The sequence below is a fragment of the Trichechus manatus genome, unplaced genomic scaffold (genome assembly GCF_000243295.1).
Source record: "Trichechus manatus latirostris isolate Lorelei unplaced genomic scaffold, TriManLat1.0 scaffold00068, whole genome shotgun sequence".
Lineage (NCBI taxonomy): Eukaryota > Metazoa > Chordata > Mammalia > Sirenia > Trichechidae > Trichechus > Trichechus manatus.
The window spans coordinates 1,099,935-1,118,175 of record NW_004444004.1 but is presented as its reverse complement, the minus strand read 5'-3'; the positions used below and the strand labels follow the sequence as shown (position 1 = coordinate 1,118,175).

At 47.0% G+C, this 18,241-nt stretch overlaps 1 protein-coding gene across 1 annotated transcript in view; it reads right to left on the bottom strand.

Moving 5' to 3' along the window:
• Positions 1 to 902: 902 nt before the first annotated feature.
• FRMPD3 (FERM and PDZ domain containing 3) overlaps positions 903 to 18,241 on the bottom strand; it is an 89,931-nt gene continuing 72,592 nt past the window's right edge. The window contains 3 exon segments of the mRNA XM_004379833.1: positions 903 to 3,889; positions 5,450 to 6,271; positions 15,859 to 16,003. Coding sequence (XP_004379890.1) covers positions 903 to 3,889; positions 5,450 to 6,271; positions 15,859 to 16,003 — 3,954 coding nt within the window.

Below are 18,241 nucleotides of genomic sequence, written 5' to 3'. Positions count from 1 at the left end.
ATCCATAGCTAAGTCAAACTCCTAAGGACAGTCTGTCTGGTAGAGATGTTGAGAGAGGAGCCACAGGCCAGCAGCAGCAGCCCTTGGGCTGGGCTGGGCGGGCTCCAGGGCCTGCACCGGGTCTCCCCAGGGCAGACATTTTCACCTTACCCAAAACGACTGGGGTGATCCCAGATGCTTGCTCCCTAGTGGACTGAGTTGCCCTGCCCATCCATCAGTGAGGGGCAGGGCACTTTGGGGCTGGCTGGTGTGGAGCTACGGGACCTGGGGGCGAGGGCTCCCGAGGCTGCCAGCAGTGAGGCTGGCTGCGAATAGCCCTGTGTGGCTGTTTTCTGCAGATATACCACCCGGGCATGTGCCCTCTGTGGTGGCTCCTGCCAAGTGAATGTGAGCCCAGGGTGGGCGGGCACATCTGGATAGAGTGCCCTCTCCCCTCTGCTCGGCTCCGTGGCCTGCTGCTACTGCCACTGCTCCCTGTTGGGGAGCAGATGTCAGGAGGAACGCAAGGCCCTCGGGCCTGCCTGCTTCAGGCCCCGGCTCCCCTGGTGGAGCAGGAAGCGAGCCTGATGTCACCTCTCAGCCCCTGGGAAGAGAGAAAAGATAGCTCTGCCAGTGGGCATGGTGACAAAGGGCATTTGCCCTCACAGTGACACACAGAGGCCAGGGAAAGGGCGAGGACACCCAGGGCAAGCAGCTGCCTGGAGCCCTCAGGGAACGTCTCAACCAAGGGAGTTGTCACTCCTTGGAGACTAAAGGGCTCGGGAGTTGTCACTCCTTGGAGACTAAAGGGCTCTCGGACCCTGACCGGCCCAGCAGATACACACACTCACCACAAGATGCAAGGACCACAAAGCTCAGAACCTGGGGCCATGGTTGGGGGAGGGCAGGATTGGGCAGACGCCCTACTTAATAAGAGTTTTTAAGGAGCGGGTGAATGTGCTCATAACAGTCGCAGAGGTTGGGGAGCCTGGTGGGTGCCCTGTGGCTGCCCCTATAGCTGCTGTGGCTGCCCCGATAGCTGCTGCCGCCTGCTGCTGCTGCTGTTGTTGTTGTTGCTGCTGCTGCTGGTTAAGGTTCCGGGCTGTGGACTCCTCAGCGGCGCGCAGCAGGAAGGTGTAGTTCCTCACAACCTCTTCTACCTTGGCCAGCAGCTCTTGGCGCTGGGCTTCAGAGCGCACGATGAACACCAGCCGCACGAAGGTCTCAATGAGGCTGCTCAGCACCTGGAAGCTGCCCGTGATGGCCGCCAGCATGTGAGTCGGGCTCTTGTCCACGTTGGCCACACGGCGGCAGGAGGCCCGAAGCTCCTTGAACTTGAGAGCCAGCTCGAGCTTGTACTCAGAGATCTGGGAGACATAGGGCTTCGGGGCGCGGGCCTCAGGGCTGGCCACACACTGCCTCAGGACCGTCAGCAGCTCATTGGTGTCCAGCCGGGCAGCCAGGAAGCCATCGGGCAGGCCGTAGGCATGGGCCCGCAGGGCATTGATCTTGGCCAGGCTCCCCTCGAAGGTGGACACCCGCAGGTCAATCTCTTGGGTGCGGGCAGCCTCAGGGCTGCTGCTGCTGCAGGCAGCCGCATCCAGCACCTGCAGGGTCCTGCTCACCACGGGCACCACCTGCTCATCCAACTTCATGCCTGGCAGAATCTTCATGGGGATGGAGTAGGAGAGCTCGTCCTTGCCATCACTTGCATCATCGGCCATGTCGCACTTGCGGTAGTAGAAGCAGTAGCGGATGGAGCAGCACTTGCTGCTCTCGCTGTCCTCGTCCAGCTCGGCAGGCTTGCGGTACACCTCCTCTGGCAGTGAGAACACGGCCATCTGCCTGGGGCCTTTGGTCTCAGGGGCAACCTGGACATAGGAGGGGTCTCCCAGAGTCGGTGACTCCAGAGACTTGCTTTTGGGACCCAAGGCTAGGGGGAGGCCTGCCTCTACCTCTTTGGCCTCCCTAGGCAGCATCACTAGGGGTGGGTGAGGGTAGACATCTGAGGTCAGCGAGGCCCTGTCGCCCTGGTCCAGCTCACTAATACTATAGCGGTGCATCAGTTTCCTGTAGTTGGGAGCTCCCAGACACTCGCCCCCTGAGGCACATGTGGTCAGGCATGAAACGCCGTTCTCAGGGTCTGATCGGCACTCTCGGGATTCCAGACTGGTGGAGCGGATGCGCCGCATGTTGGTGGGGCTGCTGAGGCTCAAGCCTGGGCCAGCCTCTGGCTGCTTCTGGGTAGGGGGGACCTTGTCCCTCTCCCTCTCCCGGAGGCTGGGCACAGGGGTCTGGGCGGCCTGAGGCCGGCCCCCCCGGCAGATACGCTTGCAATCGCAGCTGCGCCTCTGCTCCCGGGACATGCCAGGTCCCTGTTGCACAGGGCTGCTGCGCAGCTGGCAGCTGCAGCGGCCAGGTGCTGGAGGTTGCAGGTACTCAGTGCCTGGCAGCTCCCCCTGGCTTGGGGGCTTTAGAAGTTCCTCTAGGAACTCCAGCTCATACTGCTTTACCTTCTGCAGCTGGGCCTGCCGCTCATCTGTCTCCTTCTTTTGGCGGGTTGGGAAGGTAGCAGAAAATAAATTGCGTAGCCGGAAAGGACCTCGGGATGACTTGGGCTTTGCAGGGCCTTCAGAGGCTGAGTGGGCCCCATCCAGCGTCGTTTCAAGCTTCCGGGAGGGCATGGTGCTCACCTGTCGGCTGTCAACCTGAGGCCTCAGTGGGCTCTGGGCTCGTGGCTGGCTGCTGGGGCTGTGGCCATGGGGCTGGCAGCTGGGGCTCTGCAGCACTATGGGGTAGCCAGCTCGGGGCACCAGGCTGGTCTCCTCGAGCTTACTGCTTTTGGGTGTGTTCTCCAGCTGCCCCTTCTCCCCCTGGCTTGAGGCCGTGCCCTGCTTGTGCGGGGCTGGCTTAGTGCCCTCAGGCCCGCCCTTGCCTGCCCCCTCCCCTGCAGCCTGCTTGACCACTGACTCACGACTCGCTCGTGAAAGATAGCTCTTGGGAGGAAAACTTTGACCTGGCAGCCTGTCCTCTTGTGGGGAGAGGGGCAGGCTCTCAGCCCGGCTGCCTGTGAGTGCTCTGGGGCTGGAGGAGGTGCTCTGCTGCTGGGAATTCCGTGAGCTCTCTGGACCACCGGGGCTCATTTTGAACTTAAGATTCTTATTGGCACTGCTGCTCATCATGCTGCCCTCTGGCCTCCCCATGCTGCCCTCCAGCCTCCTCTCCCCTCTACTGGGGGGGTTCCCCAAGGCCCCCCCAGGGGTGGCTAGACTCTTACTGTGAACCACCTGCTGTAGGGCAGCCGAGATGATGGCTGGGGTCACACTGCCCTTGGGGTCCAGGATAAGCTTGGGGCTCAGCCTGACTTCCTTGGGCAGGTTCTCCCTCAGCTCAGAGATCTGCTCTTCATTGAGGGACGGTGTGGCCGCCCTCAGTGACATCTCTAGGCCTGCCCTGGCATGGCCAGACCCTTTGTCCTCAGGAACCGGGGACAGCAGGCTCAGATTCTTCTGCTCACTAAGCTGAGGGGACAGTGCTGAGTGCACTGCCAGCGCATACGTTCGCTCGCCCTGTGGCTGGGCCTCTGACTGGGGCAGCTTCCTCCGAGCACCAGGGGGCCCAGGACTCTGGCCTGTGAGAGCCGGCTGGAGGGATGGGTTGGGATCCGGGCGCCCAAGAGAGTAAGGGGCCGTGAGAACAGCCTGGGCTGCACAGCTCTGGATGCGGAAGGGCAGGTCCTTGCGGGCAAGGAGGCTGTCCTTGTTGAGATGCTGGGCCAGGAAGTAGGTGGTATTCTGGTGCTGCTTCATGGCCGACATCATCTCCGACATGTCTGTGAGCTCTGAGGAGTTGGTTTCATGGCCCGAGTCCAGTGATGATTCAGGGGTGATTGCGGCCAGCACAATCAGACCTGGAGGGACAGGGACAGGGCTTGTTACACTGACTGAGATCAAGTTCAAAACCGAGAGAGAAGTAGAGAGCTTGTGGAGGCCAAGACCAGCCAGCAATGTTTCAAGCTGAGTAAAACCAACAAGGCCTAAGAGGGACTGCAGGGCTGAGGGTAGAGGAGTAGAGAGGCAAGCTGTGACAGGGATTGTGAAGGAAATCAGAAGAGAAACAAAAGATGCAAAGAGACTATCTGGGCAGTTTGATAGCAAATTAGCATGCAAATCACACGCAAAACAACATGCTAATCAACACTATTTTTAGATTCAACAGCTAGGAAATTTTTTGTTAATTGCCCTGAAGAGGGTTGGCAAAGAGAGGCCCCTCTCTATTCCTCTTCATCTGGCCAGGCTTGCCTACCATCCTTGCAGCTGAGGCCATTTAGCTGAGCTTGTTCTCTCTCTGGCTGCCACATGGGCCTTGAGCCTGGGAGCAACTAGTGCTTGGAGCTCCAGACTTGGAGCAAAGAGAAATGCTGGACCTAGGGCGAAACATGTTGGGGGTGCCCAGTGCCAAGGATGATGCTCATGTGCACAATGGAGTGGCAGGACCCTCACACACAGAAAAGGCAGGAATTGGTACTCTCCCTGGTCAGCCAGGCTCCCTCGGACCCCAATCTCTTTACCCTCTCTTTTTGCCACCTCATATGCTTTCTCATATTCCTTATTCCTCCATATCTCTTTTCTGTTGCTATGTCATTGACCTCTTCCTCTGTTTTCAGGGGTACATGTATGCAGGTAGATGTGACTATAGGTGCATGTATGATGTGTGTTTGTCCACAGGATGGATATATGTGTATATATCAAGGAATAGCATGCATGTTGCATGATTCTCCTACCAAATAATCAATAATGACAGTTACAACTTACTGAGTCCTTACTATGCTCTTACTATAAGCAGTGCTTTGCATGAATGATCTCATTTAATCATTACAACCCTATGTGATATGACTGTCATTATCAACTCCATTTAAGATGACAAAACTGAGGCGCAGTGAGGGCAAGTGCCTTGTCAAAGGTCACACTGCAAATGAGTCAAGAGGCCAGGACTTGGATGTGTCTGACTCAGAGCCCATGCTCTTAGGCAGGATAAAGACCACAGCCCTGAGCAGTGATGACTCTTGACTCCCCTGATCCCAGGGCGCTAGGTGGTTAGTTGGTTGTTTTGGTTTTCTTCCAATCATATGCATGTTGGATGATCTTTGCCCGTCTTCTATATCTCTCACAATTTTTCTCTGATCCTCCATCCTCGCCTGGCTCCGTAGCTGTCATGGCCTCAATCCGTGAGGTCCATCTGTAAGGCATTTCCAAAGAGACAGAATGGCGAGAGCCAGAGCTCTAGCTAGAGCCAAGCAGCCAGTCACTGCTGCTCCCTTGACCCTATCTGAACTACCTCTGGCCCATCCACTGCCCTGACATACAAGGGTGACTCTGATGTCTACTTGGGAAGAAGCAATGCCACCTACTGGCCTTGCCTGGCCAGGAGAAGGGAGGGGAGGCAAGAGGGAGGAGGAATGGGCCATTACCTGCAGTCTGTGGGGGTGGGGGGTGTGGTCCATCCTCTGAAGCAGCCAGGGCTTCCAGAGCCTGCAGAGTAGACACCAAGGCATCATCTAGCTCCTGGGCATGATCTCGGACTGTCCGGGTCTGCATGCTGTCAATCAGTGTCACTGGAATCTCATCGTACAGGAGCCCACGCAGGTGGCGTCCTTGTTCCTGGCTCTGGACGGCCCGGCGCTTGGTGTCATCCTCATCAGAACTGTTGTCTCGGAAACCAGGGGGTGGGGCGGCAATGGCAGGCAACAGAGAAGTGCTCTCATCTTCCTCCTCCTCCTCCTCCTCACTCCCAGGAGGTGGGAGGGACATCAAGTCTACCATATTGTCACGAGAAGAGCCAGGCCTTCCACACTTGCGAGGGCCCGGCTGCTCCTGGAGTTTGGCTTTGCAAGAGTCACAGTAAAAATTCAAGGACTCAGCCCCAAGGGAATTGTCCAAGGTATAGGACCGGGCCCTGCTGGCACAAGGCTCGTGGTCTAGGCTGGCTCCATCAAAGTCATCAGGGACCACATCATAGCCTTGGCCAGAGCTTTTGGACGTGGGGTCAGACTTGGTCCGGGGCCTGGTCTCCTCAAAGAAGATTAGGTTCTCGTTGACATCCGTCCGGCTTTCCTGCTCCTTCCTTTGTTCCCGCATATGGAGGTAGCAGAAGCTGACAAGCTCAGAGTCGGCAGGCGGGGGCGTGCAGTGGCTCGACTTCCTGGGGCTGGTGCCCACGCTGCCCACATAACTATTCTCCTTTTTCCCCAGGTGGCCCCCAGTGACAGGGCGGTGGGCGCTGTGCATGTAATCTAAACCCAGAAAGAGAATCAATAGATGAGTCCTGGTGCTGAGGATTGTAGCAGAGTTCCCTTGGTATCTCTGGCCCATGTCTCTGCAGCACAGTTGGGTGGCAGGTACCAAGACCAAGCATTACCTGGCTGCTGGTGATTAGGGGAATGGGAGTTGATGAGTCATGTCAGTGCTGACCCTGGAAGTAGAGTGAATAGAATCTAATGGACTGTGCTGCCAGTAGCCCCATTCACCTCTGAAATGGGAAAAAGCATGGAGTGAAGTAGGGTAGGGGTGACAACCTTGGAATCTGGGCCCAGCTGGACTCTTGCATGGGTATGTCTGGTCTGAGAGTCAGCTGTATGCATACTGAAAGAAGTGAGATTTGTTTTATGCCCCCTTTGAAACTGTCCCTGCCCTCGCCCTCATCCTTTTCAGAGTCTTTCCAACCTTCAAATGTCCAGTGCTTTAGTGTTATCTTGAATCTCTTCTAGAAGAAGGAAATAAATCTGACAAGTAGTAATGCTTTAGTGAGAAAGTATAAAACATGCTATGCACAATGTCCAAGAGTTTGCATTTCAAAGAGGACTGTAGACTGAGAGACTCTAAAAGAATAAAGCTCTTTATTCTTTAATACTTAATACTAGCAGAATTCTGGAGTCCCTGGGTGGTACAAATAACAACCAAAAGGTTACTAACCAAAAGGTTGGCAGTTAGAGTCCACCCAGAGGTGCCTTGGAAGAAAGGCCTGGCAATCTACTTCTGAAAGATCACAGCCATTGAAAACCCCATGGAGTGCAGTTCTACTCTGACACACATGGAGTCGCCATGAATCAGAATCAACTCGATGGCAACTGTTTTATTTTTTAGTAGAATTCTAGGTGCCCGAATGTATAACGTGTATGGGATATATGCCATGATGTGCATATGGGGGAGGAGAGTGGGGAGAGTAGTCTTATAATTCCTCAGATCATATTAGTAAAGTGATGGGCTTCTTTGCATTCATGCAGGGCCAGTTCTGTCTGCTACACATACATGTGGTAAAATGTTCTTAGAATTATCTATAGGCAAATGCTTTATCTCTGAATGGCTTCTCTCTCTCACTCTGTTTTGGGACCCCCTCCCTGTGTTATCTATGAGAATATATGCAGACAATGCCAGCTCACTTTGCTATTAGCAGACAGATGGCAAGGAAATACTAACTTAGGCTAAGATCATTACACACGGTCCCATTTAGTCCTCATAACAACCCAGTGAGGTAGGTCCTATCATTATGCCATTTTACAGAGGAAGAAACTGATCCAGATGGCTATATGACCTACACAGGTCATACGTAGCAGAGTCTGAATTTGAGCCCAGGTCTGAGTGACTTCAAAACCCATTACCTAACAGCTTAACACGGTGGTCAAGATGCTGGAAAACAAAACTTCAAAATAGCTTCCAAATTTCAGTTCAGCAAGGTCAGTGTGTCAGTGTTGCCTTTCACTAGCGTTTAGAGGCATCAGAAAAGCACAGTACTGGTACCTAACAATAGAGCTCCAAAATACGTGAACCAAAAATGGACAGGATTGAAGGGAGAAATAGACAATTCAACAACAATACTTGGAGACTTCAACACTCCACACTCAGTAATGGATAGAACAATTAGGCAAAAGATCAACAAGGAAACAGAAGACTTGAACAACACTATAAACCAACTAGACCTAGCAGAAATTTATAGACTGCTCCACCAAACAGCAGCAGAATACACATTCTTCTCAAGCACACGTGGAACATTCTCTAGGGTAGACCATATGTCAGGTCACAAAAGAAGTCTCAATAAATTCAAAAAGACTTAAATCATAAAACGATTTTTTCTGACCACAGTGGAAGGAAAACAGAAATCAGTAACAGAAGAAAAACTGGAAATTTCACAAATATGTGGAAATTAAACAATACACTATTAAAGAAGTTAAAGAAGGAGTCTTTAACAGATGAATGAAAATGAAAACACAGCATACTAAAACTTATGGATGCAGGGAAGGCAGTGCTCAGAGGGAGATTTATAGCTGTAAACACCTACATTACAAAAGAAGAAAGATGTCAAACCTATAACCTAAATTTTCACCTTGAGGAACTAGAAAAAGAAGAGCAAACTATGTTTTCTGATCACAATGGAATTAAATTAGAAATCAGTAACAAAAGGAAATTTGGGAACTATACAAATATGTAGAAATTAAACAGTATATTCTTAAATAACCAATGGATCAAAGAAGAAATCACCAGGGAAATTAGAAAATACTTTGAGATGAATGAAAATAAAAACACACATACCCAAACTTACGGAATGCAGCTAAAGGAGTGCTTAGAGGGAAATTTATAGCTGCACGAACCTACATTAACAAAGCAGAAAGATCTCAAATCAATAACCTAACCTTCCACCTTAAGAATCTAGAAAAAGAAGAGCAAATTAAACCCAAGGCAGCAGAAGGAAGGAAACAGTAAAGTATAAAGGGTAGAAAAACAATACAGAAAATCAATGAAACTGAAAGTTGGTTCTTTGAAAAGAACAGCAAAACTGACAAACCTTTAGCTAGACTGAAAAAGTAAAAAAAGAAGGCGGAATCAAATCACTAAAATTAAGAATTAAAGAAGGGACATCACAACTGACCCTACAGATATGGGAACTATTACAAGGGAATATTATGAATAAGTCCACGCCAACAAATTAGAAAACTTAGAAGAAATGAACAAATTCCTAGAAAGACACAATCTACCAAAATTGACTCAAGAAGAAACAGAAAAATTTGAATAGACCAATAACTGGTAAAGAATTAAATTACTAATTTAAAATCTTCCCACAAAAAAGCCCAGGCCCAGATGACTTCACTGGTGAATTCTACCAAACACTAAAAAAAGAACTTACACCAATCTTTCACAAACTCTTTCAAATAATAGAAGATGAAGGAACACTTCTCAACTCATTCTGTGAGGCCAGTATTATCCTGATACCAAAACCAGACAAAGACATCATAAGAAAACTGCAGACCAGTATCCCTTCTGAATACAGACACAAAATTTCTCAACAAAATACTAGCAAATTCAAACCAGCAACATATAAAAATAATTATATACCATGACTTATCCCAGGCATGCAAGCTAGATTTAGCACCCAAAAGATCAATTCATGTAATATACCATGTTAATAGAATAAAAGACAAAAACCACATGATCTCTCAATAGGTGCAGAAAAAGTATTTGACAACATCCAACACCGTTTTATGATGCGAGTCAACAAACCAGGAATAGAAGGAAACTTCCTCAACCTGATAAAGAACACCTACAAAAACCCCACAGCTAATACTTGGTGAAAGACTAAAAGCTTTCCCCCTAAAATCAGGAAAAAGTCAAAGATGTCTGCTCTCCCCATTCCTATTCAACATTGGACTGGATGTTCTAGCCAGGGCAATTAGGCAAGAAAAAGAAATAAAAGGCATCCAGATTGGAAAGGAAGAAGTAAAACTCTATTTGCAGATGACATGATCTTATATGTAGAAAATTCCAGAGAATCCACTAAAAAATTATTACAACTAATAAATAAGTTCAGCAAGGTTGCAGGACATAAGATCAATGTACAGAAATCAATTGTACTTTTATACACCAGCAATGAACAATTTGAAAATAAAATTAGGAAAACAATTCTATTTGCAATAGCATCAAAAAGAATTAAATACTTAGGTATACATTTAATAAAAGAAGTGCAAGATTTGTACACTGAAAATGGCAAAATATTTGTGAAAGAAATTAAAGAAGATTTAAATAAATGGAAAGACATTCTATGTTCATGGATTGGAAGTCTTAGATGGCAATACTTCCCAAACTGATCTAAGGATTTGACACAGATCCTATTAGAATCCCAGCTGACTTCTTTGTAGAAACTGACAAGCCGATTCTAAAATTCATATGGAATTTCAAAGAAGAAAATACTAAAGTATTTCCAGAATAAACTAAACAATCTTGAATAAGAATAGCAAAGTAAGAGGACTCACACTTCCTGAGTTTAAAACTTACTATAAAGCAATGGCAATCAAGACAGTGTGGTGCTGGCATAAGGATAGACATATAGATAAATGGAATAGAATTGAGAGTCCAGAAATAAACATTCACATTTATGGTCAAATAGCTCAATTTAAAAATGGTCAAAGGATTTCAACCGACATTTCACCAAAGAACATATACAAATGGCCAATAAGCACATGGAAAGATGCTCAAAATCATTTGCCATCAGGAAACTGTAAATCAAAACCATGAGATACCACTTCACGCCCACTAGGATGACTATAATAAAGACAGACAGTGACAAGTGTTGGTGAAGATGTGGAGAAACTGGAACCCTTGTACATTGCTGGTGAGAATGTAAAATGGTGCAGTCATTTTGGGAAACAGTTTGGCAGTTCCTTAAAAAGTTAAACACAGAGTTACCATTTGACCCAGAAATTCTACTCCTAGGTATCTACACAAGGGAAATGAAAATATTTCCACTCAAAAACTTGTACACGAATGTTTATAATATCATTATTCATAAGAGCCAAAAGGTGGAAACATCCCAAATGTCCATCAACTGATGAATGGATAAACAAAATGTGGTATATCCATACAACGGAACATTACTTGGCCATAAAAAGAAATGAAGCACTGATATATGCTACAACATGGATGACACTTGAAAGCATTATGCTAAGTGAAAAGAAAAAAAAAACAAGACACAAATAACCATATATTGTATGATTCCATTTATGCAAAATGTCCAGAATAGGCAAAATTACAGAGACATAAAGTAGATTAGTGGCTGCTTAGGGTTGCATGGTGATTAGGAGGAAAATGGGGAGTGGCTGCTAATGGGTACAAGGGCGAAAATGTTCTAAAATTGAATTGCAGTGATGGTTACAGAATTTTGTGAATATACTAAATATACTAAAGAAACATTGAATTGCACACTTTAAATGGGTGAATTTTATAGCTTGGGCATTATATCTAAATAAAACTGTTTATTAAAAAAGCACAGAGATGGACACATGATGAACTCCCACTACTTATAAAAAAAGCTAAAATGTGCTATGCACTGTGAAAGGACTCCATGTAGTTTATCTCACATTATCCCCTCAAATACCTCACGAGGTAGGTACGATAATTATCCTCAGTCTACGGATGAGGCAACTGAGACATCACATAGCTAAGATATTACAGAGCAGGGATGGGAACCCAAGTCTGACTTTAGATTCCAAGCTCTTGCTGCTTTCCATAGACCATGTTTCCTCTCTAAATATAGATTCAACATAATTACATTGAGTGGGTTCAATTCAGGCCTTAGTAGCTATATCTAGCAAACCCTGCATCAGTTGGGGGGAATATTATTTAATGATCCCCCCACCCAGGCCTCTGAGACTTAGGGAAGTAGTACTCTCGGGGAGCACTAAGTCAGGAGTATGAACTATCATTTCAGGAGGTCTCTCTATCCCAAGGCATTGTCCACAGGTCCTGGGGATGCAACAGTTGCTAACTACCTATGAGACAGCTGAACACTCAGGGTAGCCAGCCTGGCAATAAGCTTCCATCAGGGCTGGCACCCAGGGGCATGTCCAATGAGGAGGTGGTGACTGTTCTCAGACAAGGGCTGAAGGTGTAAAGATGGCTTCCCTCCCTGCGAGATGGAAACATCTCCCAGCACTAGGCTGTCAAGGCCAGGTGATGCACAGCCCATCACTTGGTGCTGGGACTTCCAGATCAGAGGAGCAGCATGAGGCTGTACAGAGGAGAAAATGTGCCTGGAGAAGCCCAAGTCTCCTCCAGGCAGAAGGTTAGAAATGCCAGTAAAGCCAGGTGCAGTCGGCTGATGGCTGGGACAGTATGCCTCCCAGATTGCAAATCTGCTGTAAATTGCTCATCGGTTTTCCCCAAGGGGGATGCTCTGGTTTATCCCTCTGTACTCAGCCACTCAGAAGATTGACTTTTTAAAAAATGCTTGCAAGGAACAGGATGGTGTCCAACTGAAGTTATGTTCAAAAACATATGCATACACACACACACACACACACACACACACACACACACACACACATACAGTCAACATGGCATCAACTCAACTAGCACTCTATGACTTGGCCCTGCTGTATTCTACAGTCCAATGGGTGTTACTGGTCATAATGATGATCTAGAGGCCTTGTGAGAACCTCAGTTCTTTCTGAATCATCAACAAAAGAGTCTGTTATATTCAGTCTAGCTTTAGTACTCTGTACATGTTACTGAGTTTTTACTACATGAAAATTAGTAGGCCATGTATGGGATATATAGTAGCCATTAGCCAGAATATTCAATTCACCAATCACACTGCTTTCTAATCATGGTGGAAAATGTAGAGTGAGTTCCTCCAGCTGAGAAACTAGGGCCCCAAAGTCTTATTTTGCTGGATTTCCTCAGATACAAGGAGCTCAGGGCTGGAGAGATAGAGTAGCTGCCTGGTGGTGCAGTGGTTAAGTGCTTAGCTGCTGAACAAAAGGTCAGTGGTTTGAACCCACCAGCCACTCTGCAGGAGAAAGATAAGGCAGTCTGCTTCTGTATAGATTTACAACCTTGGAAACCCTACAGGGCAGTTCTGCTCTGTCCTATAGGGTCACTATGAGTCAGAGTCGACTTGACATCAATGGGTTTGCAGTATAGATGGAAAATAGGCATGTTCTGAGCCTTTCTCTAAGCTATGTCCTCAAGCCCAGGTACAGGTGCTATTCTGTTGTACCTCTTAAAACCCCCCAATGTAAATACCAAGGTACTTACCATACTGTATTGGCATTACCCCTTTAATTATCTATCTGTATTCCCCCACTAGATTGTAAAGTATGTGAGTGTAAGGACCATGTTTGTTATTCACAGCTATATCCTCAGTGTATGGCACGTAATGAGTACTTGAGAAATATTTGTTGAGTGAATAAGTGATATACTTACTTTGGTGAAGCTACCGATAAAGCCCAAGAGGTAATCCCTTCCCTACCACTTCCCCATTTCCCTTTTTCTGGGCCTTGAGGGGGAGGTGATGCATTCTCTTTCGCGGTTCCTGGTTTAACAGTACCCTTTAGGCCCAGTAATTGAGCTTTGAGTTGGGCTAGCTGGCAGCCAGCAGCTGCTATGGGACAAGAATATGGAGCCAGTCAGAGACCCCCTCCCCCCTCTTTCTAGAGAGACCAGGCCCTGAGTGGGCTGAAGCTCTGGCCCCGGAGGATGCCTGTTCCCTGTAGGTCTTTGCTAAAGAACAAGAGTTGACACTGGGGCTTCTGTTCTGGGATGAAAGTGAGGACAGATGGAGGAAACCAATCTCAGTTTTGGACGTTGGTCCTAAAGGTCTGCAAGACCAGTAACTAATAGCCCCTCACTACAACCTGAGCTGTGGTCTCTCAGTGGTGCTGCTTGCTCTCCACCGTTCCCTACTGAGCCATCATGAGATAAGATATGCAAACCAGCCCCTGAGCTCTGCTGCTGCTGTGGCAGCTAAATGACCACAGGCAGGATGATGAGGCTCATCCCACCCCACCCACCAACAGCACTTGGTGGCTGCTGTCAACCCAGCAGCCAGCAGTCTAAAAGGCCAAGAAACTGGGCCAAGGCATCTAATCAAGCTCCTGGGGAGCTCAAGTTCTTGCCTTTCTAGCCAAAAGAGATGGGGAAGGGAACAGCAGACTTTTTCCTGCCCTTCTACTCCTGAGCTGACTGTCTACACACCAATGAGGAGAAATACTACAAACAGCAGAGACAGCACAGTGGCCCATCTGGCTCTTGCACAGACATAGAGTCCTTGTGCTAAAGGCAGCCCAAGCCCCCATCAATCTGCAGGCCCAAGGAGCCTCTCAGGAATCAGAAGGGGGTCTCTAAAGACATGCCTAGCATTGATAGAAACCTCATTTCCAGTCTGCAACACCCCCAAGGGAATCCAATGAAATAGATTTTCCTTTGGAAAAGCAACAGGAAAGCAAATTAGGATGTATTCAGGAAGGCTGAATTTTAAGCCCGTGTCCCTCACTTGGTGCCACTGTCCCCAATGCTAGGGTAATATCTAGGGGACTGCACTGTCTAGTGCTGTCTGTGATGGGAAGATAGAAACCCTTTGTCAGGCATGGTGGGAGTATAGAGCTATCTCTGGTGCATTTTGACAGTGGATCCCAAAACAACCCTCACTTCCACATTTGGTTCTTGGCTAGGCTCCAGGCTCTTCCTTCTGCCTTCCCTTTTCCCTTTCTCCCTCTTTATCCGGCTCAGTAAGAGTATAATTTACTTGGATGTGATTACAAAAAGGTGGACCAATCACAGGAGACACTGGTAATGCTAATGTTGGCTTCACATTTTGGCCATTCTTAGGTTCCATAGTATGGCTGACTACCTCAGAGCTATTCACCTGGATACCTGGATACCTGGAGCATCTCACCCACTCACCCACCCCCCTACCCCCGGTTTCCTCCTATTCCAAGTCAGTTCCTTTGCTTCTCTATGTGTAGCCTCCTTCATATGCCTTGGGGCCACCTAGCCTTTTCCAAACACAGGCGGATTGCCTTTTAATTCCTGTAGACCATGTTATGAGATGTAAACATGGGTTTGTCATTGAGGTGTTTGTAATGAAGAGACAGTGAGGGGAGAGGAAGCAGGGGTACAATAGCCATCTGGGTGTTGGGCCATCCGTCAGGAGTGTGTTTCTGCTCTCAAACACCTCAGCCTAGATGAGATGTGACCATGCTGAATGCTAAGACAGTCTTGACGAGAGAAGAAATAGTCAAGCAGCAAGGGCAAGCGGACTGAGAATTTTCAGCGAGAAGGGCAACTACGTGGTGGTAAGCCTAAGCTTCATCCATCATGTTTCAGTGCTGGGGTGGGGGCAGAACTTAGTGCATATACATGAGCTACTGTTTGAGTACTCGCTCCTTTTTTTCCTGTTTCAGTTCTGGGCAGCAGTGCCTGGACTGGGCTAATTTTTCCCAAGGCCCCTGTTTGTGCCATCACCAGGAAAGCTCTGAGTTGCCTAACTGAGAAGCCATCTATCTGGGGGCTTCATTTCAGCTTATTCTTTGTGATTGGCCCCTCCTATCTCCAAGCCTCCTGCTGGGCTGTACTCTGACCCTGCACAGTCTTTCCTACCCCAGCCTGCCATGACCTCTTATTTCAGGCAGCTCTGTCAATCTCCCTATGAGGAACAAAAGAAAGGTTTTAACTTTATTTTCAACTCTATTCAGCTAAGCAAGGACACTCATGAATCTCCCCTAGATACTGTACCTATAAAGCTTTGCCTTAGATCCAATGCAATTATTGAATTGGCTCTATTTATCACTTGTTTGCTATTTTTATCTTACGTTCATTCACTGATTCAATCACAATGTGTTGTCACAGGCATCCTTTGTGGAACAGGCACATCTGAAGGCCAGCTGTCTTGTCCACTGGGTTGGGCCAGGTAGGATGCAGTGGTACAGCATTGGCTCCTGGTAAACCAGGCGCTGTCGGAATGGGGTGAGCACTAAGGCAGCGGAGCTCCTCCCTCCATCTCTCCAGGGTCCAAAGGGCCTCCGGCACACTGAAAACCGAGGCTGAGCCCTACCTGCCTTGATCATTGGAGGTGGAAGAGGCTGGCTAGCAGGCCTGGAAAAGACCATCTTCCTGGAATCCAGCAGGAGGCGGCAGTACCCCGCAATCAGGCAGGCAAAGTTGGTGGCTTCTGGCCACTCCATTAACAGCACCAGAGGCTGGGGAAGAGACGGAAGAAACATGAGAACACAAGAGGGAGGGAGGCAGGTTCGTTTCCAGGAGGACGGTAGTGAAGAAAAGACGACTTGCATAGTTATAGAAACCATACTTCCTGAACCAAACGTTGAGGCATATGGCCTGACAAGTAATTTCTTCTGATTTGTGAATTTATTTATAGTAAACTCTTACCCAAGTATAAAAATTAAATCAACCTTTAATTACACATTTAATGAACCACCTTTACTGAAAACAACTAAAATTACATACCATCTTGTGACTGCTGTGGGGCTGTATTTGTGTTTGTCAGGGCTTAGCAGATGTGCAGAGCAGCTGAGACAGCTGAGGTGAAGCTGGGAGGCTAGGCTAGACTAAGGAACAGCCTGGAACATTCTTTTTTTGTTGTTGTTGTTGTTGAGAATATACACAGCAAAACATACACTAATGCAACCATTTCTACATGTACAATTCAGTCACATTGATTATATTCTTTGAGTTGTGCAACCATTCTCAACTTCCTTTTCTGACTTGTTCCTCTCTCATTAACATAAACTCACTGCCCCCTAAGGTTCCTATCTAATCTTTCGGGTTGCTGTTGTCACTTTGATCCCATATAGTTTTTGAAAGAGCATAATGCTCAAGGCAGACATTCTTTACTAGTTAAATTAAACTATTGTCTGGTTTTAAGAAGACTTTCAGGGAATAGTTTTGGTTTAAGGTTTAAAGATTATATCAGGACAATAGACTTTTTTTTTAAGAAATTGATTGAAGTTTATTTAATATATGATTTGCAGATCAGGGTAACATTTCAGGGAGTCAAAATTGTTCCCCAGAGGAAAGAACTTCTGTTTATATAATCACAATTTACCCTAAAACACAGCTTCTAGTAGGAACTTAGAGTTTCTGTTTCTTTCTTTTTTCATATATTTTATTTTTGTTGTTTTCGAGAATATATACAGCAGAACATACACCAACTCAACAGGTGGTAGGCTAGATTTGGCTCATGGGCTATAGTTTTCCATCTGATCTAGAAATTAAGCTTCTTTCCAGCTAAATGCAGTGGTGTTTATTTATTCTTCACAACTTTCAACTTGTTTCATTTGCCAACCGTGATCCCCTTCTCCTCTGGGAATTCTCTTGGATCCTGTTTATCTGAGGTGATACTGTATTCTGGTTCTGTAATTTCTGACCATCCTTGTCTCGAACTCTTTGGCTAGCTTTTTGTGTGCAATTACCCAGTCTCAGTCCTCAACCTTCAGTGGTTCTTCATCAGGTTGTCAACTTTTTAAAAAATTATTTACTTTATTGTTGTTGTTGATAAGTATATACACAGCAGAATATACACCAATTCAACAATTTGTACATGTACAATTCTGTGACATTAATTACATTCTTCAAGTTGCACAACCATTCTCACCCTCCTTTTCTGAGCATTCCTCCCCCATTAACTTAAACTCACTGTCCCCTAAGGTTCCTATCTAATCTTTTGAGTAGTTGCTGTTGGCAACTTCATCCCATAGAGATAGATCTGAAAGGAGCGCAATGCTCAAGGCAGACTTTCTTTACTAGTTAAACTAAACTGTTGTTTGGTTTTAAGAAGACTCCAGGGGATATTTTTGGTTTAAGGTTTAAAGATTATCTCAGGGCAATAGTTTCAGGAGTTCATCTAGCCTCCATGGCTCCAGGGAGTCTGGAGTCCATGAGAATTTGAAATTCTCTTCTGCATTTTCCTTCTTTGATCAAGATTCTTCTACAGAATCATTGTTCAAAATGTTCTGTAACGATAGCTGGGAACCATCCAGTTCTTCTGGTCTCATGGCAAAGGAGGGAGTTGTTCATGGAGGCAATTAACCACACATTCCATTTCCTCCTCCTATTCTTGACTCTCCTTACTCTGTTGCTCCAGGTGAACAGAGACCAATCGTTGTGCCTTGGACGGCTGCTTGCAAGCTTTTAAGACCCCAGGCAGGATGCAACCAACCAGGGGGTAGAACAGAAACACTAAACATATTTTTAGGCCAATTAACTGGGAAATGCCATGAAACCATGACCCTAACCCTCCAAACCAAGGAACCAAATCCCATGAGGTGTTTGGTTGTACCTAAGTAGCCTCAGCAGCTATTCTTTTTTTTTTTTGTCTTTGTTTTTGTTGTAAATATATCTGTCACAGAACTTTTGCAAATTCATCTTTTTACAGGTGTACAACTTATTGACAGCGATTACATTAATTGACTGTGTAG